Source organism: Ischnura elegans, chromosome 1 (assembly GCF_921293095.1).
Source record: "Ischnura elegans chromosome 1, ioIscEleg1.1, whole genome shotgun sequence".
Lineage (NCBI taxonomy): Eukaryota > Metazoa > Arthropoda > Insecta > Odonata > Coenagrionidae > Ischnura > Ischnura elegans.
The window spans coordinates 134,697,272-134,720,300 of record NC_060246.1 but is presented as its reverse complement, the minus strand read 5'-3'; the positions used below and the strand labels follow the sequence as shown (position 1 = coordinate 134,720,300).

General features: G+C 34.6%; 1 protein-coding gene across 1 annotated transcript; it reads left to right on the top strand.

Annotated features, from left to right (window-relative positions):
* Positions 1-7,571: 7,571 nt before the first annotated feature.
* LOC124170506 lies at positions 7,572-17,367 on the top strand. Its single transcript, XM_046549278.1, has 5 exons — positions 7,572-7,831; positions 8,250-8,349; positions 8,468-8,655; positions 10,491-10,541; positions 15,009-17,367. Exons 1-5 carry the CDS (start codon positions 7,745-7,747, stop codon positions 15,090-15,092), a joined length of 510 nt encoding a protein of 169 aa, XP_046405234.1. The 5' UTR covers positions 7,572-7,744; the 3' UTR covers positions 15,093-17,367.
* Positions 17,368-23,029: the final 5,662 nt, after the last annotated feature.

The following is a 23,029-nucleotide window of genomic DNA, read 5'->3' as shown; positions in this document are numbered from 1 at the left end:
ATTGCAGGTGTTCAATTCAATGTAGTTAGGCATAAATGGCAGCCGACGCACGATGATTACATCTAGTTTCAATTCAACATCAATGGCGGAATCGCGAACGTCCGCATCAAGTGTAATGAGCTTTGTCTCAACGTTTATCCGCCGTGACTCCTTAGTTAAACTCTCTCTTCTCCATCCTGCTACTACTAATCTAAAGCTGAGATACCTTAAGATACCGGCTATTGCATACACAATGATATAATAATTCTCTCGATGCCCTGTCTATTGACATGGCCTCATCTATTTCATCATTCACCACCAACAGATACCCTACCTACAACCCCTTTTAAATCTACCTCACTTACTAAATTATTACCATAGGGGATAATAATTACCTTTTCACTCAGAACAGGTTAAAAAATTTTAAACGGTGATCAAAGATCTTCATTTATGTTACGCATTTTTATTGATCCTGAGCTCTTGAAGTCATTTTAAAATTATTCTCCTATATTAACGAATACAAGATTGTCCTTGGATGTTTTTGAATTTCATCATAAATTAATGATTATAAAAATACGGCTCATGGATGCTAGGATATAGTACCATCCTCTAGGGTTATAGATCGACGCATTATTCTCCTCTTCCCTATCCTCCGACGCATTCCCTGTGCCTTTTTTTCCTCGCACCACGTCCGTATCAAGCCCCTGCTCCTTTTTCCCGAATGCTCTTCCCTCTTGACCTCTTCCGACCTTCAGTAACCCCAAACCCTCTCTCCAGCGCGACGCGGCGGCGGCGGACCACCGGAATATATGTTACCCGGGGAATGACAGTGAGCTGTTGAAACAATATATGGGCGCTCATAAATTCCAAGAGTTGATCAGTTCAAAAGGTCCACTATTCATCTCCCATTCAAAGCGGTCGATGGTTCCCAAACTCTATATGGTTTCCTTTTTTTTACTACGAGTAGAAAGTATTCAAACAAGCAACCAGATTCCCGTAATAGTATTTCCATGAAAAGTCAGAAAATAGGTTATATTATTGGGAAAGTTTCTTTGTCATTTGAATATTACATTTTTTACGTCACGATTATATTTCAAGTCACCGCTTTTGAGACTGGACATTTATTAAACGATGCAATAATGAATGTTTAGGATTCCGAACTTCTCATAGGTGGAAACTATTTACTTCTGCACATTTAAGTCAGTTAAAGTCTCCAAACTTTTGAAATAAACTGTCGTCAACCAATTTTCAGTACACTAAATAACCTTTTATGCTTCTTATTTCGTTTATATTTATGCTTTTAATATAAAAATGCAACATCGACTGCCAAATTTTGCAAACGACGCCTATAAATTACCACATCACCAGTCAGATTCGTGCGTCGCTTTTGGTGCTAAAGCTTCAATCGTTTATCTGGGAAATTGAGTTCTGACGTTGAGATATACACGGAAGGTATTCTGAGTACAGCTTAGATTTAATTTTTGTCCCATATTGTGGCGGATATTGTAAATTGCCTGCATTCATCTCTTCGATACTCTTACTATCACCAATATTATGTTTATCTTAAACCTAGAAATGTATGACGACTTCAATTATCAAGGCAAAATTCTGGCTGTAACAATGGGTTATGATTTTATTTTTTTATAAGCGCGTTGAATAAGTAAAAGACCGAATTTATAATTCGAATTTAAAATCGGCACATTTCTCGCTTTGATGTTGATAATGTTAAAAGAAAATTTACCTGAAATTAATAAATATTTCACAAATTTTAAAAATTATTGGCAATGGTTCCTTTGCATCTTTTAATGAACAAGCATATGAATTGGGAATATGAAATGAAACTCTTATGTATCTCATTTCTAACAACTTTTACTAAACCAATGTCTTCAGTACGAAACCTGGAGCAGCAGAAGATCACATTTGCAGATGGATTGAGATAAATATGCATTGATAAATGTGTATTACCGCAGCAGAAAGGTGAAAAATAAACGTATTACATCAATCCGATGTCATTGTCAGTTTACAAGGACAGTGTCCCAAGGCAGACCTGGTACAATTTCGTTCCATGTTCCATGTACCCTTGCAATTTCTCACTGTTATTTTGATTATGCAGTCGGTTTCAATCTCTTTGCATCATTGTCAATCGGTGAGAACATGAGAATGATGCATAGACAATATAAAGTGCTGAAATAAGAATAGAAGAAGAAATTTTCAAGTTTTTTCATTTGATTTCGGTTTTCTATATTTACCAAAGATAATTATGAGAGAATTTCATGAAATGTGTCCGCCATACGATGAAGACTTGAGAATACACAGCCCTATCTAATGAATCCAAGCATATCCAGTGGTTCTCAAGCTTAAACGTTCATTTATTCACTCATGTATTTTGCTTCTTTGGAAATTGTGATGAATCAACATATAAAATTGAAATTTTTTTCTTGAATTCAGATATTCAGCAGAAATTTCTGATGCGAGATTTTCAAGAATATTTTTAAAAATATATACAAATTTACTTCGGGAAATATTTATGGGAAATGAAATAGTAGAATGAACCAAGTATGATTCGGTTCCTGAAAAAAACTATTTAATTTGGAATTTTCTCTTCCTGGTCACCCTTGTTGTAAGAAAAAAAACCTTTTTGTCTTTGTTTTCTGTTTTTTGCTCATTCTTTCCTTTCAATTTCTGTTTAAATTTTTAATAACGACTTTTGCATACATTTTTAATTATCAAGTTGGGAATTAGCTTGTAAATTTTCTGTCTGAGCTAATTTATAGGTTGAGCGTCATTATTTATTAAAACAAAGGATATGGACAGTGAATATTGTATGCAACCAAATTTTTGAAGGAAAGGATCGTACGTTGTTTGTGTCCTCTTCATCTCAGCCCGACTTTATTGGAATAAAAAGGAGTTCCAAGAGGAAGTAAATGAGTGAAATATCCGCTTCATTAATTTCCCTCGCTTGTTTATTTTAATCCTTCGCCTTTTAGAGAACCAATTTCAGAAAATGGGCGATTTTGCCTTCAAAGAAACTCATTTACCTCGCCACTACGGATAGAAAACAAATTTTAAGCCTCGTCAAGCAATGTCATTAAGCTAACAAAATATTTATGCATTCCAAAAAAATCTCTCTCGGGAAATTAACGCTAAGAAAAGAATGTTCTGGTTATTTTTACTACACTTATTGGTAAATTAGGCTGTAAATAGGTTACCTACTACAGCTCTAATTTTCCACTGAATTGAAAGCGCATAAAGAAATGGTACATAATAGTTGTAATTATATCTAGAATCGAGTAATAAATTAATATTTTGTGCATCGGATTTCATGCGCATCTTTGGAATTTGTGTGTAGTAAACTGTAATACAGTCGCAGTTTTTGTCATCCAAGAATCACAAGTAATCCTAGTGCAGAATATTTGTTCTTTTCTACTCAGACTCCTTTCTTCCATTAACTCCTATTTAAAATGCGTTTATAATTTTTATCATTTTTTCTCATTCCTAATCTATCTTGAACCATCCCCATCGTAATTTTCCCCATACTCCTTGCACCACCCAATGAGTACTACCATTCTTTGTTTTTTATACGATAATACTGCTGAATATAATTTTGTTCATTGTTGTTTACATTTTGCTTGCCATTACTTAATTGTTTTCTTTTTTATTATGAGTCCTCTTTAATTGGCCTTGTGCTGTTTTTGGACTGTATCAAATAAATAATATTTCGCGTCACTCACAGATAGCGACTGAAGGGGTTCAGCACACACCAGAAAATGCTACGGGCGTGGATCAGTAGACCGAAGCTTTATCTACGAGTCGAGCATTCTCACCATTAGCAGCGGCTCTGGCGCGTGTCACTTGGGTGGGCCAGATTATAAAGTGGGTGAGCCTAGCCTCGAGTTAACATGAATAAATACAAGGGATAAAATATAATTTAAAATATTTATTTATTGACCTTACACGAATTGCACCCTTTCCCTGACATGCCACGCAACAAAAACAAGTTATGTCTCAGGCCTAAACGCGTTTCGAGGCGTGTTGTGCATTCATTTTATATTCACATGAATAACTTATATTCACTTGCGAATTGACGGAGTGGTTTTCTATATGCACATCACTGTATGCCATTTACTTTAATTTTATAAAATAAAGTTCAACTTTGGACTTCAATCCTCAAATTTGTCCGTCTTATTTGGGTAGGCCAGAAGGTGAATCGTAAAAAAATTTGGGTGGTCTCGGGCCCACCCAGACCCACCCCTGGCGCCTCCACTGCTCCCCATATTTTATCTTCTCCCATTCATAGTACTACAATCCTCAGATTGGTTCACTGCAGTCCTTCGTGCCTCCATTATCCTGGCTAGTGAATTCTAGTCCCTGATTTTCTTCTTCCATCTGTCCTTCATCTGCCTCAAATATGTGTCAATGGGCCTTCCTTGGGGGACTGTTCTTGCAATTTTTCCTCCTAAAGCATTTTTCTCGTAATTACTGTGTTTTATAACGCGGCCTATCCAATCTTTCCTTCTCATAAATATGGTGTTTCAATTTTCTCTTTCCTATCGTTATCATCTTCACATCACCTCTCTCCCCATCCGTCCGTTTGATCTCTAACCCTCAACAAGTACCTACCAGCTCTCGAAGCCTTCAAGTCTTCTCTGAGCTTCTCTAAAATTATGGTTTTCGGTAATATTATTCAAATCTTGCTGAAGTCATCCCTCATCATTTACCGCATCCTGTGACGTTGACATGCGGGAAAGGCTTGCACAATCCAACACATCGTAGCGTTGAACTTGAGGCAGGAGTGAAAATTGCTCCTGTTAGCAGCTATCGTGACAAATGTATCGGAAAGAAGTTACGGAGGATCTATCGCGACAGAGAGACTAAAAACAAACACTCAACTACTCACCTTCTGCGTATGTATTTGAAAATGTTTTATTTTAATAAATATAATCCTTATCATGTAAATAAAAACATATGTGCAGAGAATGAGAAATATTCAATTATAATTTTTCAAAACTATTGCTTCTTCAAGTTTTTGGAGCGAGCATAGGCGCCATTTTCAAGCGCATTACGTGATATGACTTCTATGCATATATTTATACATGCTATAACATCATTCATGCGCTAATAATTAAAAAATGTAATAACGTCCCTAGATTTTATTTTTATCATGATTCAAACAGGATTGAGAAGTTTTTTATATTTTTCATCGCAACAGTATTTGTATTCTTGTTGCAATGAACACTTTTCTAACGCTTAAACCTGCATCACCAAAGGAGGTAATTTATTCAAATTATTTAATTTTGAAATGCTGTTCCCATTAAATTTGAAAGGGGAGACCATTATTTCGTTGTTCAAAGAAATGCAATAAGAAGAACAATGTTTTTACTCGTCATTAAAAAAATTTTCTTTTATATCTCGTTTGATTCGCGTTCAATATGAGGGAATATTCATACGCATCGTGTGAGGTTACAGAAGAAAACGGAAGCGACTTCTCAAGAAATAATTCCACTCGTAAAATATTGCCGTGAAAGCTATTTTTTATTTGTATCGCCGCTCTTCCTGTCAGCGCCTTTAAAAATTACTCATTATTAGTGTAAGTATCATGATTCATAGACATAATTTGCTTACGTAAGAAATGAGTACACGTGTTTGTAAATATTTTGACAAAAAACTATAGCGGGAAATGTTATATCAGTTGTATGAATTGATACCGGCTATTAAATGTTTTCTCTTCTTGGAAGTAAAAATTATAATATTTACTATCCAACTATCGCAAACGACGCAGATAATCGTGTTCTTTTATAGCATTCCGAGAGGCCGTAGACTGGATACGATAACAAAAGATTAGAGGATGTCTTACTGTCTTAATATGTACTAGATTACATGTCTTTGGTCTGATTGTGAGTATAATTGAATTGTTGGTTCGACAATTACTACATTCTAGTTCCAACGGGGTAGGATAAAATGGGTTCACTTGGGCATTTTACTTATAGTTTTTGATTTATGCAATAAACATAATTCACAGTGTCCGGCGATATATGGTGGAAATGTTTAATGTTCATGATGATAAAATAAAATAAAATGGTTAATTTCCACACACTTTTTTTTTATAAACGAACTACCGACCCGGTTTCGACCTTGATAATGACACTACGTGTCGAAACCGGGTCGGTAGTTCGTTTATAAAAAAAGTGTGTGGAAATTAACCATTTTATTTTATTTTATCATTATGCAATAAAGTTGTAATTAATACCGTATTCCAAAATGATATCGCGATAATGATCAATCAGTTAAGAGAAAATCTGATTGTTTGACAAAGATTGAACAAGTAAAATATATGCATGTGTTTCCTATTGCTATTCCAAACTTCCCTATCTATTATGGCTGAAAGAGGGTTCAGCATTCGGTGAGAGTATTTTAGCGATAAGACTTCATTAATTGACTGCATGGGAAGTATTTTTTAAAGCTGTCAGTTGATTTAAATCCATGTAGATAGCATCCAAGAAGCCAAGTAATTTCAATTAATCTCTGATTATGTAAAGAGGTGGTGTATCAATAATAAAAAACTTCAACATTTGCCGTGGAAATTTTAGTTGGTATCGCTGTTCAGTCTTGCTTCGCTTGCTCTTGTTTATATAAATGAAATTTCATTTCAAACTTCAATTTTTTAATCGGCCATATTGGCTCAATGACATTTTTTCTTAGCTTATAAAGTGACCAAATTTTAAATGTTGTGGATATTATGTTTTGTTGTTCTCAATAGCACTGTGTGTACAATCAATCCAAAGGATAATATGAAAATAAGAAGTGTAAAGTTGAAGGTAATCAACGGAAGAAAAGAAAATTTTGCGACTATGTTTAAACATTATGTATACAAAAATATAGTATATTGCATGAATTTGGTTATGGTTAAAATAATTTTAATGGAAAAAAGGGCCTCCAAAGGTTGACAATGCAATTTAAGCGGGTTCAAAATATGATTTTACAGAATATTTTGTAACCTCAATGAAATTTTCAATGAATTTGAATGTGCCATTAAATTGTATGCCAAATTTAATCATTTCAACTCTAACATTTTCAAAATGAGCTTTAGTAAAGTACTTTTGGAAATTTTTAATTTTGACAAATTATATTTTCAGAGGATGGCGTAGTAATCATTTAGTTTCTTGGTAGGTGTCCGAACTTTTAGAAAATTTAAAACGAACAATTATGATTTTTACATATTTTTGATGAGCTATTTTATTTTCTTATAACAATATATGATGCAATGTTACCTCTATGTGTAAAAAAAGCCGTAAATGGGTTCAAGCGGTTTTCATCTGAATTTTGAATCATCCCGCCATTGAAGGGCGGGAGTATCTAATTTATTCGTATTTTTGTTCTTATGGTCGGATATTACAATTTTAAAGGAAATATTTTCTAGGATTATGATACTTTATAAATCGGTAACCGTTCGAACCGTCAGGAAAAAATTGATTTCATCACAAAAACTGTTATTTCTTGAGGCTCAAGGCTTGCATTCCAATGGCATAGGCAGCGCCAGAAAAAACGGGCGTGCCACGGGCGAGTTTTGAACTAGGAAAACAGGAGAAGTTCAATTGCATTCATAAGCGTGAGTAGGGCGTTGACGTTCAAAATTAAACTTTAGCCGTACGTTGGCAATTTCATCATTACCCTCTGGATGTATTGTTGGAGTAAGAGGTGTTATTATTTCTTCAAGAGGTTGTGGAAGGCTTATATTTTATAAAAAAGTGTGCTATAATTAAGTAAAATGCCTTTACTGGGATCCTGTTGGTGTCCATGTATTTGGAATAATAGTCTTAAAACGGGAACCAAAGCAGTGGCTGGGTATACCCTGGTGGGTATTTTTATTCTTCTTTAACTTTGGGTACATATTTTCGCTCATGATTTTGTACGAGATTATTGTATGTGTGCCATGTATTATTCAACTGCCCTTATTTTGAAAGTGATTCTTACGACCATCAACTGGTAGTCTTCTTCTTTTGCATGCTTGATAGCTGTGTACACCTGTTGATTGTTTAAACCCAAAGAATTTCAGTCGTTGATATGAAAATCGAAGCTAAAAACTAACATGAATTGCCAATTTTCTTTTAGTAATTAATATACCACGCATTTTGTTGAAAATATGTCTTGGACGTGAGTCACGGATTTGTTCGGGTTACGTGGAGAAATCTATAACAATAATTTAAGAGTTATGTTTTATACATATAAAATTTAGAGTGATAAAATGTATCATTCCTTCCGATTCCTTGCAGGCTGCCTGTGTTGTGTGTATAACACACACAGCCTTTGTTATGAGTGGTGGTGAATCCAGTCAATTCTACCTCCCTCTTTTTGAAACCGATGTCCGAGATTGTAAGTTCCCTATCCTCTTTTTTTTGAATGATGTAATATTTTACTCTGAGATTGATTTCTCTCCTCAGGATTTTTATTTTGTCATTTATATTGTATTTATATCCCTTTCTATTTACAGCTACTCAAGCCGTTGGTGGTTTTTTCATCTTCTATTTTCTTTTGTTGATTATTTTTGCTGGTCTTCTTATCGTTGGTGTACACAAGGGAATTAGAGGGTATCTTATCCCTTGGTTGGTTGCATTTGGAATTGTCATTCTGTTCCAGCTTGTTTTTGGCTTATGGCTGATCGGAGGATATTACATTTATGTAAGTATAATTTTTATGTTAATTCTTATTAGGTTGTGATAAAGTCAATAATGTCTGAAAGGTAGCAGTACTTGGGTAGACCATTTTTAATGCATTATTTTATGTTTGTCGTGGAATGGATTTTAACTGGTTCCACCTGTGTACCTAGTGGCTCCTAATAATAAGTACCCAAGTTGAGTTTTGCTACCTTTACAGTCAGAAAGTAACTAACGAGAGCTCACATTGAGAAAGATCAGAATCAAATGGAAAATCTTCTTGTATGTTATGAAATTGCACAAAATATTCACGTTTCATCTGCAACTGCCCATGTGAAAGGATTTGGTTTGAATTGTGTGTGTAATATCTCAACCTATCTGTGGCTGCATGGACCACAATTGTTTCTTCCGCTCAATGCTTTTCATTCGAGGACTGAGTTCATATTTGTACTAAATGAAACTTTTAAGTAGCTGAATATCACTTAGTACTTAAAACCCTCGCTTGATTTTCTTAACAATTTTTTTCATGATTGGTAGTTAAATATGGGTGAAGCCTTCATGATTTCACATTGATAGCTTACTTATCTATGCATGTAACTGACTTCTTCCGTAAGTATCATTTGTATTTTTACATCTAAGTTGACATTTTTATAATTCTTTTGATTAGCTTAAGAAAGGTAGAAATTTTTATGCTATTGATAGATAAAATTGATTTGTTATTGACACAGTTGATTGATTTATATTAAAATTAGATCCTCTTGATTTCATTTATTTTGGAAAAAAACATGCAATATAGAAAACCTGTAGTGAAATACTTATTTTAATATAATGTCATCAGAAAATCTTCAGTAATGAGTTGAAAAATGTACGCAGATCATTCATGTGTTGTAAGGTCACTGAGTAGATGAAAGTGGTGGTTGTATGCCTTGAAAATGTCCACAGAGTTGAGTTCAATCTTGGTTCAGCAGATTAAATCTTATAGAAACAAAGAAAAGTATTTTTATTTGATTTAAGGTAATTTTCAATTTAATCGCCCTGTTGTGTTGGTAATCAGACAACGGCTGAATCACTGGATATTAGTTTAACCATACAATGATGAGATTGAAAAACTGTCAATGAAGTGGCTTTAATTTTTTGTAGCATTAAATAACTTATCAAATAAGTCTCACAACAATGAATGTGGGGAGATTATAGCCTGGCAGTTGCTAATCACAAAGTCTTCCAAACTTTTTGTTACTTCTCTGCTCAAAAGATCACTAAAACAGTATTTTTTAACCAATATCCATATTACTTCAGTGGAAAAAAATTTCAAGCCATTGCATTGGTAAATATCCTAATATCAGAATTTTGAAAGGTTGAAAAAAATGCCATTCAGTAAGTTGATCCATTTAATGTACCAATCTTTCTACACAATTATTTTTGGTCTTGCACCATTAAGTCCTTACTGCATGCAGCCTTACTCATAATTAAAATAATGCTGATATAATGGCTGATATTTCATTAAAATTAGCATCACTTTCCTTGCATTAATTGATTATTGTTTATACTTCTTTGCCTTGGATTAGTTTGTTGGATGGTCTTTAAGATGGTGCATTTTAGAGGACTCCTTTTCTTTAGATGAAATCACATATGTATATGTAAATAGTTTGCACTCATAGTTTTTATTGCAATTGATAGTTGTACCATCGAGAAATACTATTGAATAAATTAGCTATTAATGGGGCAATTTTGCTATAGCCACCAATTCTATCAAAATGGTAAATTAAGATTTTCCTCTCTGTATAATCCATTTTTATTACTATGATACTTCAAGAGGTTTCTGAATATGTATATGTTTATGAATTCTCTTTGTCTTTACAGCTTCAATCAGTTTTAGTGGCCTTGGTTTTATGGCTGTGGATGGCATATAATGTAAGTTTTTATCAGTACATATTACCTTATCTACTTACCGTATTTGTCTGAGAATAGTCCCCCCTTTTCTCCAAAAATGCCCATGGAAAAAGTAAAGAAGGGACTCTATTCAAGCATATATTTTTTTTAATTTCCTAAACTGAGGCCTCAAAATTAAGGGGGGGACTATATTCGGAGAAATATGGTGATATACTTGTATTTTTTGTTTTATTGAAGTAAATATTGATATTTTTGCTTTTTTCACGCAAATTCAATGTGAACCAAGTAGCTATTGTTTAATTTCCATCTTGAATGTGAAATTCTGGAAAATGCTTAAAGATATGGTCACATTGCCAATTTTTCTGTTTTTTTACCTTCTAATTCCTACCACGTATGCAATATAAAGGGTTGATCATTTGTTTTTGTCTGGGTCAATTTGAAAATCTGCCCCACTATTCATGCTCTTGAGGTCGAGAGAAGGTGTAAATGAATCAGTGCCGAGTATCAGAGGTCAGGGGTAAAAGAAATTGATTTTTTGTTCAACTGCTCATGTTTCTTGGGAGCAATTAAGAGTTTCTCGAGAGGGTGTGTCATTGCTTAAACATTGAATAATTTTAATATGCACACCTAGTGAGTGCACACTAAATTCAAGTCCTTGTCAGTCTAAATGTGAATCCTGGGCAATATAAGAAGCCATTATGGCACAGCTACTATCCTGAAAAATCTGCTGACTCAGGGAAATTACAGAGAGATTTAAAAAAAATTATATGTGCTGTGTAACCAAATGATGGAATTTCATCTTCTCCTTGCACATTAAATTTTTGGTCAGTATTTATGCAACCCATTCATTACATGTCAACTTCACGCTGTAGCTTTCATATTTTGTATCATGATGTTTTATTTCCTTTCATTTGCAGCTTATTTTTTAATCGAGGTAGTTCGAGAAGCATTTTTCTCAAATTCAAAAAAAAACTAATTTTTACTGAATACCTCACTGAAATATTAAGTACATGTATGTATATGGGAATTTTTTCTCTAATTTTAAATTTAAATAAAAATAGCTTAGGATTACTACTACAGAAAATCTGTTTAGGTCACAAAAGAGCTAATTTTCAAACTTTATTGAACAGGGTTAGTAAAAATTCTACAGTATTGAAAGTGCTATAAATAAATATTGCTCATGTCATAATCACCCATGATCAACTTTGATCATAAGTCAGGTTAAGCATAGGCATATAAACAATCCATTCAGTATTAATTTATCACCACCTCTAATGAATAAATTGAACTATTTATCTTACTTGATTGGTACATCCTTTTCTATTAGCACTTCAATTGCTCTTTTCCAATATGGTGCTACCTTCTAATAACACATGAAACGGCTAAGGGAAATACATAACACTTCTTAGTTTAAGTCTTAGTTTAAGATTACTATCGTTATGACCATATCTGTATCCAGTCTTTTCCTTTTTCTCGCATGATTTCCGTGGTGCTATGCAGTCTTTGATACATCATAAATTACTAACAAACACAAATTGCTCTTTTTAATGAGGTTCTTGCATCTAAAAACAGATATTGCACTTGGAAAATAAGGGGCCATTAAAAATAGAATTATGAAATATGATTATTTTAAAAACACAAACAACATTACAATAAGTTTTAGTCGTTTTTCAAAAAACTGACATTTTCATACTATGTGGGTCGAAGTCTGTTTCTCTTTTTATCTCAGGGTATCCCAGCTGCACTAAATATTCTCTTGTATAGGACTATGGCAGCTGGTACTCTTAATATTTCTTAGCTAGTTTCTGTAAGCACAGAACTTTGACACAGTTTTTCCAACTTTGAAATATTCTTGAATCGGGTGATAAAGTGGTTCCTCCAAGTATTAGTCCACCTCTTCTTCTGCTGTCTTTGAGTAATAAGTAATTATATCAGTGGACATCAACTGAGAGTAGAATGCCCACAGAGAATGAATTTTCTTGTAGCAGACAGCTCCTTTACTCAAGTTGCTGTCTACCTAAAAATCCTGTGAAGGCTTATTGAAAATTTCAGAAGTTGCAATTATTATAGAGCAATTTATCACAACAAAAATTTTTATGAAAAAAAATGAAGTATGTTATTAAAAAGATGCTGAATCGAAGCCAGCCCAAAGTCTTGTCAAGTTTTATATGTATTGATTTTTTAAGGTAACATCAATCAATCAATGAAGACAAAAATGATCTATAATCATATTACCTAATCATGTCAAGTAAACTAGTGACACCTCAAATGAATGAAATTTGTTTTTAAGAGCTTATTGTGGACTCCTCTCGAAGTGCCTTTTTCTGTTGCTTGCCTTTCGCAAAATGAACCACCTACACCAGAGTATTTCTTGCTACATCTAGGTTTTCCTGGCTCCTGTGAAGGCTGCCCTTTATGGGGGCATCAAGTAGGGAAGCTAATGCATAAATAAATATAATTTTCTCTATATTCTTACAGTATTTGGAGAGATAAAAGGCTAAATATTCCTCCATGTTAACAAGCCCTGTCGAACAAGGTGGAGGTCTCAGCTGTTCTAATGTACTATTAACTATTGGTAGGACCTCGAATATGGTTACAGACGTTTAGCTCACAGCAAATGTGTTCTGCTATAAAATATTGAAAATTTCAACTGCATCATCAAGAATGTCCTATTGATCCCACGTCAATTCTATTCACAAATGAGTTTCGGAAGCTGCCTGGATTACAGCCTGTCAGCTTCAGCCTATGTGTGAATAGAATGCCATCTTGTTTGCTCATCTTGCTCTAATCTGTGTGACTTAGCTCACACTGTTTGTTGAGCACATTCAAGAACTTTTGTTGCATAAGTAGATTGTTTAGAATGCCCTATCCTGATACAACCATCTGCCATAGAGGTCTTTACCTGCCTTAAACAAAAAAAACATAAACTTGAGGAGGTGAAGGATTTTTGATACTAAAATTGTGCATAAAAGATCATAATCCTTATACTTGGGACATAAATACAGTTTGTTATCGCATTTCTTGTTTTTTTACACATTTTGAAATATTTCTCTGAAAAATGTAATTTATCAGTATTCAGTTAAAAATGACCTTTGCACATTGAAACCATTTGTTTTGTCAGCATGTGCTGGTATTAGTGAAGTGTATTTTTAAGTGTCATGCCTCTAACTGATTGCATCCATCTTGATTTCAGTTAGCAATGAAGGACCATTTGTTACTTCCACAAGTTATTTAAAAGGTACAACTGGTTTTGGCTGTTATGCTATCATCAAGTGCATAAAAATAAATAATGGCGTTATAGACAAAACCAGTGGTAATTTTTAAATAAATTGTGAAAATAACGAAGTGCCTTCATTTCTAATATGGAGCCCTTTCACCATGCACAAGCTTCAAGTTTCGATTTGATCTCGCTTGTTGCTTGTCTTTAAGGCTATATTAAAATGTCCACTGTAAACTATCAGCAGATCTTTGTGAATATATAAGGAGAGGTTGCAAATCAATAGAAAAATGAATATAAAAGGTTTGTTTAGAATGAAATGAATCACAGAAATAGCAAGAGACAAGGTGCACAGAAAAATGGGATAAGTTTGAGGAAGCAATGAAGGATTGGGTAAGAGAGGACACTCAAGCTGATGCATTGCTGACAATTAAGTGGACTTGGAGGGTTATACAGGTGACTGTGGCACTAACATCCATCTATGGGAATCACAAAGCAAAAAGTCCCCAGCTCTCTAACCAATAGAGATTGACATATTTTCTCCCTTCATACCTTTCCAGTCTACTAGAATCAAAGCCAAGGCTTCTTCAGCCTCCCGTTCTGCACCCCAGGGGAAACCCTTACTTCCATTTCCCTAATGAACCACTTAACAGAACCACTGTCTTTCCTTATTGTTGACTTGTTTTGCCTACCTTGAGGACACCTGAATAAGTCAACCTCTAGCCTCAAAACTGTGTCGCACACGGTCTCTTTTTGAGTCTTCAGGGGTAAATGCTGTGTTTCTTTAACCTCATTATAAAGAAACAGTTCTACAAAAATGAAAGATTAACAGCTATTGCCTTGTAGTGAAACTGTCAAGGCCAATTACATATACACTATCAAAAGCATCTTTCTCCAAAACATGAAAGTCATTCGGTCCATACAACAAATACATTGGTCAATACATAATTTGGCTTTCTCTGTTCCAAAGTTAACTGTTTTGTCCTAATGCATTGGTTACAGAATTGGCGGAAGCAGTACCAAAGCAATTTCATCAAGTCTTTCATATTTTAGTCATAATGAACTTTTATTGTAGGTGTTAAATTTATTTTATATTGATGTATTTTAGTGAGTAAACGTCAGCTACATCATTTGACATCTGGATAAGCGTACCTTAAGTGAAAGATCATAATATATAGTAAAATATCTTTTTGTCTTGTATGATAATGCTCTTTTGATTGACAAATTTCATAACTTAATGCTAATTTTAATTTTTTTTCGTATGCTTTCAGGTGTACTGCTGGCTGGTGGTATACTCAGAATATCAATTCATTGATGAATTGCAATCTCCAAATATTGAACTTTTATACCCATAAAAATCAACTATGTTTTTTATCCTGCAGCTACCATATCTATCAGGGATATGATGAATTTTGATTGTTCACTGTTATGGTTTTTTTATCATTCACCATGTATGTGAATGTTTCTAATGAATGATTGTTAGAATCTTGCTTTTGCATTATACAGGTAATTAAAGACACATGTATGGCACTGAACTTTTAGGTACATGTGCTGTCTTTATTGGTGAATGAGGGAAAGTGCCTGTATTACAAATTATTTTTATGGTATTTTATATAAGCTAATTGTAGATATTAGTGCCGTGAAAACTGCTATGTATTATGTAAATGTTACGAACATTAATCTTTCATGCAGTTAACGAATTGTGATGATAAGAATTATCTTATTACTCAGGCATCTCATAACTTTGTTATTGCATTTTGTACAAAACTGAATTGCTTGAGCTATGCCCTAATGTAATAATTGGGTATGAGGAGAATCCATTTTTATAGGTATTTTATCAACCTAATTGATCCCCTACTATGAGACCAACCTACTCTTCTCAGTGCCTAAATGAAGTGATTCCCATGTTATTCTACTGATGATTGGAGGTCTCTCCAATATTTGCTATAAATTATTAGGCTTATTTTGAAAAATTTTGTGTGGGAGATGACTTATTGCTATGCAACAGTACTGTGCATTACATTGGTGCAACTCCCATTCGTGTTTTTGGCTCCGTCATTGATGTGTTAAGTTTCTTCCATTTTCATTGACTTGTGTCTCTGTGGAAAAATGTATCTTTATTAGCTAAATGATATTTATCTCAGAATTAATTTTGAATCGAATGAATTGCACACTTGTTTGAGTATGTTGCTTTTTTTTGGGGTTTAGGCCTAGTTTTTTAATGTGAAGAGATGTCCTTATTCTCATTCCACATGTCCCTTTTTTTTTTAAATAAGGACATGATTGATTCCTATGGTCAGTAGTTGTTTATTTTTAAAAGCATTTTAATAATATGATAATGGAATCTTTTTTAAAAAATTGTCGGTTTACAATCAGTGTTTAATGTGCTTATTATTTTTTTTACCTTTTCAAGTTTGAATTCAAGATAAATTTAGGCATATTCAGAGATTTTTCTATTCATTTTACGTTGCACAATTCTGCATGAAAAATTTTGTGAGTGTAATTACGAATGATCTCTTCCCTTATTTAAAAGGGTTCATTTTCCAGATCATGCACATCTAATACAATCAATTAGGTTGGTGTTGCATTTGGATCAACATGCCAAGTGACCTTAGGTTCATATTCCAGAGGTTTTTCGTGCCTCCTGTTTTTAATTTTTATATTGCTTTTTTTTTCAAACATAACTTTTTGTATTTTACTGCAGTCTTGTGTTATAGTATTGCTTAAAAATATTCAAGCTGCTTGTTACCGATGGATATTTCACTGCATTGCGTGTAATTCTAAATTCATTGGCTTGAAGTCGACTTGCATTTTTAAAATACTTTTGTTTAGCTACCTCTCTTGGATTATATTATTTGAAAATGGTGGTTAATGTTATAATCATGTATAATCCGTATACATACAGTATTGAATGATTACTTGTTAATCTCTCCCATGGGGATTGTGTTTTCTCCAAATTTTTCGTATTCTTTCACTAAGTATTTGACAAAATTACATTGTTTCATCATGCAATGTAGATATTTATTTTTATTCATTTTAACCTAGAAAAACAGCTGTGCACTTTGTTGTTACGAAACGCACACATGTGAAATTCTTTAAGGGACTGCTACAGTCTTCTATCATTTGCACATATTTTAAAGAATATATTATTTAAATGCACATGTATTATAGTTGTGACTAGCCCATATATTTTTTTGTATTCCATAGTAATGGTTTTTATCATGTGTAGCATTCCTTTGTTTTATTTTGTAATGTTGATTTATAATTTATGATATTGTTTGAATATCTTATGAAGATCTGTATGTGGTCCGTCCAAGGTTCCGTCCAATGTTTACTATTTCATAATAGACATCACCTTGATACCGAAATGTTGAGAAATTTGTATTTCCAATGGCTCAAATGTGAATTATATTTTGTTGTGTATCCTTTTGAATGTGTTACATTCAGGAGCCATTGCGAAGTTTACATTTACTGAGGTGGTGAAGTGTGAACTAATTGTGTATGGCAGAATTTTTTAAAGATGCAATTGAATGTTAACTTTTGGGAGTGTGTATCTAATTTTACATAATATTAAGATATAAGTAATATATTTTGTAATGATTTCAATAAATAATGAACAGTTTTCAATTCCTTAGACATGGGTGTGCATTTCTTGTATTGGTGTGAGGAAAACTTTGTTCTTTCTGTTGTGATGAATAAGCTGAACTGCTGCATATACGTTAATGACAAATTTGAATGGTATTCTGAGAAACTTAGACTAGATTAATAGATTTCAGTCAAGCATTGACTCACTCTATGGGAGTAATGTTCCATTTATATTTCTGAAGAAGCGGAACGAAATAATGATATCCTTAATTTCTATTCAGGATGCTGCTCTGAAGTGTTTAGAAGTAGAAGACTTGCTTAGTTTTGTAGTTAAGCTGCTAGCGCACTCCAACATAGACGAACAGTGAATACATAAGCATAAGCACACATATGTGAATGTGCATTTATATCCAGCCTAATGTGATTGTTAAGCACTTTGGTGCCTCTTGGACACTCAGGTCTCGGGAATGACTCAGAGAGGGCAAAAAAGTCCAGATAAATACCTACTTAGTGGATGATTTAAAACTCATGACACAGTATCACTGATGGTAAATTGATTTAAAAGTGAAAATAGAGCATCATAGTAATTATGAGCTCCTCATTATCAAGCTGTGAGCTTATAATTGTTGCAAATATGATGCAACTTGCCTTTATACTGAAAGTTTTTTGTTGAGCTATGCCTTAACTAAATGACTTTTAAAGGAATCATCTGTTTCAACACAGGAAGATGATTCTTTTAAAAGTATTTGATTTATGTGAAATTGTATTACATATTTATTTAGTATTCCTCAATTCAAGTTTTAACCCTTTCCCTACGAAGGCCATGTTTCCACGGCTTGAATTTTTCAATGCTAAAAGCCGAAGGCCGTGTTTCCATGGCTTGAATTTTTCGACGCTAAAGGCTGAAGGCTATGTTTTCACGGCGTTGCGGTCTAGCATGCCAAGTGGGTCCCAAGTGCCATTAGGGTCCCTAGGCACGAGAGGTCCGACCCTTTCTTATTGTCCGAGTGGGTATTATCTCGGCCCATTCCGGCACTTAATGTCCCACTCAAAGAAGGTGCTCATGGTCACTTATTTGTTTATAAGTTAGAATAACTAAAAATGTACATGTTACATTTATTGAAAATCACTGCCAAGAATTACATTCTGGATGTTCTGCTGATCGGTTCCAAATTTTAAACGGAACTCTAGAGTTTATCATCACGTAGAACAAATTTTGGAGATGCTGAGGTTAGATTTTTAATTGTTATTTTTAAAGATGACTAGCAAATTTATAGGAGCGATATTGTTATGATTTACATCTAAAGTATTTGTTGGTCTATGATATAGTGCCCTTTTGCTGAAAACCCTAAAAATAACTGTAGAACTTCGTTTAAAAGTTCTAGAGGCATTGCAAAATGAAAGGTATACATTGATGAACTGAAATTTGCTGCAATAGTAACAATTAAAAAAAATTAAAATCGCACTAGTAACAATAAACTGACTGCAAAAGTACACAGGCTGCCTTCGGGAAAAGGGTCAAGGATTATATTTGCCCAGTTGTAGAGGAAAGGGTCTGTCACCCCACTAGGTAAGGTCATCTAGTAAACCTGATCATCCACTAGAAAACACTGTGGATAAATGATTTTGCTTTAAGTGAGGGTGTTTGTAGAAAATTAACTCTTGGAAAGACCAAGGAAATGACTGGTATGGTTTTTTTGAAAAATTACGCTTCTGAAGTATCATGTTGAGTATTATACTTTATAATGGGTTCCAATATCCACCTTCAAAATTACCAGAACGTCATTTGAAAGTCAACCAAATTTTTCTTAGATATCTTTGGCCCATGTTTGCCCCACTAGATAACTATGATGACAGGGCTCATCGTCTTAATGGGCATGTCAAGCAGTTGTAAGAAGGAATGGAATATGGATGGTTTGCTTGGGGCTGAGCTGTCCTTCAGACTGAGATGTCTGACATTTTGCCATAATGCATGTGTATTAGTGAAGGGTCAGTTTGGGATTTGGTTCCTCCGATTCGTTATCATAAACTGGATTCAGAATTGAAGAAAAAAATGAGTACCGTTATAATTTGTCAAAAAGCCAATATTTTAAAACTTTTTGTTGTGTGTAATCTTTTGCGTTTAAACCTGGTAGAATGCTTAGCTTGTTAACTGCATACAGTGGGGCCACCCACTCAGTTATTCAACCTGAAGGTTTGTTAGAATAGGCAAGGGTAGAACTCACCCCAGACGTAGTCATAGGATGTGAATATCATGAAATGAGTTCAGAGTGAGGGGGCCAACTCCTCTCACTGTGCCACTTGGCACTTCCAGGATGTATTTGGGGCTTTGACAAACTAAACTCATATTGCTGTGCATGTTATGTTATGCTTTCTGTTTTAAACTGTTATTATAAAATCATCATTCCCATAATTTTTGCATGAAACCAGGACATTGTAGAGAATTTTTGGAACCTGACAAGACATATGTCTCACTAAAACCTGGGCATAAGGCCACTTTAGTTACATGGGGTCGTCAATATTGGGCTATTATGGGCTTTCATTGGCAGTCCATGGCCAATGAATGCATTGCCATCTTGATCCAGCATTGGCCCAATGTGAGCAGAGTGTGGTAGTTACCACATTGGGCCAATGTTGGTTAGCCTAGGCTACTGGGGTAGTTATAACATTTGCCAGATCATGCTGTAAGATTTGAGTTTCCTTTATTATATTCAGTGCTTTAACCAGAGAATAAAACATTGCACTCTGCAAAAAATATTGGTAAATATATTTCAGCAGCTGTTTACCCATGATTAATCAAGGGTGGGAATAAGTCAGCATCCCCAAACCCCACTTTGGTACAGGCCTAACTATAAACTAAAACAGCAAGACCAAGGAGTCCTGGCTATTATAATACATAATGATTGTGGCAGTGATATGATTGGATCTGCTTGCCTCTATCTTGTCCTAATTTTTTATATAGAACAGAATTAGGAGTTTGAAATTCTCAGGGTTTAACATTGGAATCGCTTAACCCTTAAAGTGCGGGAACGTTTTTATAGGTTTTGTATTCTGACTGCGGCATTTACCCAAAATTATTATTTCTACATGGATTTTTTGGGCACTTTTCCTCACCACAAGGATTGCTAAAACTCTACCAGACCAGCCCTCGTGGCAAGGTGTACCTCTTGCACAGGTTGGCAGCTAAAATTGTGAACTCCCACTGCCCAAGAGTTTAGTTTCATAATTTTGCAACTTTAGTGATATCATAGCTAAAATCACTTGTGGGATAATATTTTACCTTTCTTCAGATAGTTTCTTTAATGATATAATGAAAATTGTAATTTTCTCAGGTCTAACTAGCAGATTACACGTTGAAGGTCAACATTTGATGGAGAGCATTCAGTACATCAACATAAGTAAGGCCAATCCTATGAATGGCTTGCCACTCTGCTCTCCCATCAGCTAATATTTTCATATGTAAGTACGCTGTTCTTGTCTTTAAAATCCTTGATAACTTTAGTTATATGTACTTTCCTTTTGAGTTCCTCCTTTGCCATTCTTCTGGTCAACTTTTTCTTCAATTATTGCCTTCATCAGACCATGATGTCATATGAATCAGCCAATTAAATTAATCAGTATTCTCTTTTATTGCTATTATATGACCTCTCTTTCTCCACTCTTCTTAGGACTTCCCCATTATTCCATCTCTGTATCTATTAGTTTCATCCTTTACTTGTAACATCACATGTCAATTCTTCCACCAGAAAAGTCATTGCAATGACTTTTCTGTTCCTGTCATTATCCATTCACTGCCATAGCTGCATGCTTCAGATATTGGCTCAGACGAATTGTTTCTTTAAATAAATCCTTATATTCCCTGTTGTATGTAGACCCTTCTTTTTTGTAAAATCCCTATTTGGCTGGGCTATTATACAGACGATTTCTATCTTTCTTTGTCCATCTATGGTTCTTCCATGGTCTGCATTTATCAGGGGCGCTGCTAGGAATTAAGGGTGGGGGGAGGGGTTTTGGTGCAACTAATACCGTGGTTGTCTGAGGGTAGGGAACACCCGCCAGGATAAGCGGGAGGTGCGATATCAATAAATTGCAGAATTTTAAGATAAATGGTTCAAAATGGTGAGTTTCGTGGCTTTCTGATAGATATTTTATTAACCCTTACACTATTCTATAAGTAATATCAATCCAATTAAGTAAAATGGAGAAAACCCCCCTTACTGTGCCACTGGCCTCTATCGTCATCATCATGATTGGTCAGCAATCCTGAGAATGGTTTGATTTAGCTATCCAGTCAACTTTCACCTCATGTGAACTTGTTGTACTTACCTTTGCCTTCTCTTTTACATCCTTGAAAAGTTGTCCATATGACTTACTTCAGTCTTTCCTATTCCATCATTCCAGTATACTTGCCCTCTGTTTTGTCCACCTCAACTCATGATTACTCACTATGTGGCCAATTAGGTTGCTCCAATTTCTTCTCAGTAATTTTGAACATTACTAAGAACTTCAGACTTGACTTTGTGACCTCTCCATAGTGGAAATAAAGGAGTAAAACTTTGTCAGGTCCACTATTATATTAATATGGGCACGACCTGAGTTACGTAACGTAGTTAATGTCAGGTGACCGAGTCACCTGAAGATGTATCTACATTGGGAAACCTTGGTCGTGCCCATATTAATATAATAGTGAACCTGACAAATTTTTACTCCTTTATTTCCAATTTTGAATGTACCTTATCTCTCACTCTTCCAAACATTTTCTTTTACTCACTTAGTAAATTCATTTTATTTTTATTATTCTTCATTATCTATGCTTCTTTACCATGAAGAGGCATGCTCCAATTTAGGGTCTTGAAGAATTGCCTCTGTATTGCAATGCTTATATTCCCAGCTGTGAGATGGTACCTCTTTTTAATGAATGCTGTTCACTTGGACTATTATAGAGGCAACTTTGTTTCTTGAACCAATTTTACATAGATATTCTACATTCCGATAAACTGTTCTCCCTCCCTCCCCAATGGGCCCTCAGGAACAGTATCAGAAGGGGATATACTGGGGCATTTTACCTGTTCCGCCACTCCAGATGGAAAAAGGCAAATTTTCCCACACGCCATAGAAGACTTGCGGTAAAGCTACTACTGCAACAGGTTTATAATTACTATCCAAGTATTCTACCAGTCAAGAGGGATTTACATTCAGTGGTGGATCCAGAATAGGGACAAGGGGGGGACTAAGTGGGGCACTTGGTGGGGTAACCTCTCAGGAGGAGTGTGGGTCTGGGAGGTTATGAATATTTTGGCAATTTTGAGGCTTGTAACAACTCTTAATGGCTGTCTCATTAATAATTTACAACTCATTGGAAAATATGTACATGCATAAGCATGGGAACTGCTCTTACAGTGAATGATTTTGGACTGGTGTTCAGTTGCAGCATAGTCAGATCGGTGTCTTGGCACACGGAGTTATCTGTGAACTTTTGGATTTTTGAGGCTCTCCTCTCTTGGATACATCCAACAACTGAAAAAAATACCATTTCATCTAGTGAAAATGAAGATAGATTAGATACCCTAGGGGGGGGATTAAATAGCCCCTCTCTGGATCCTCCACTGATTACATTGAGTACAGTACATTTACCAATCACACCAGCTTATCTCCACTCCTAACTTGGAGTTCTTTCTTCAATCCTTGATAAGGCCTATCCCCTTTA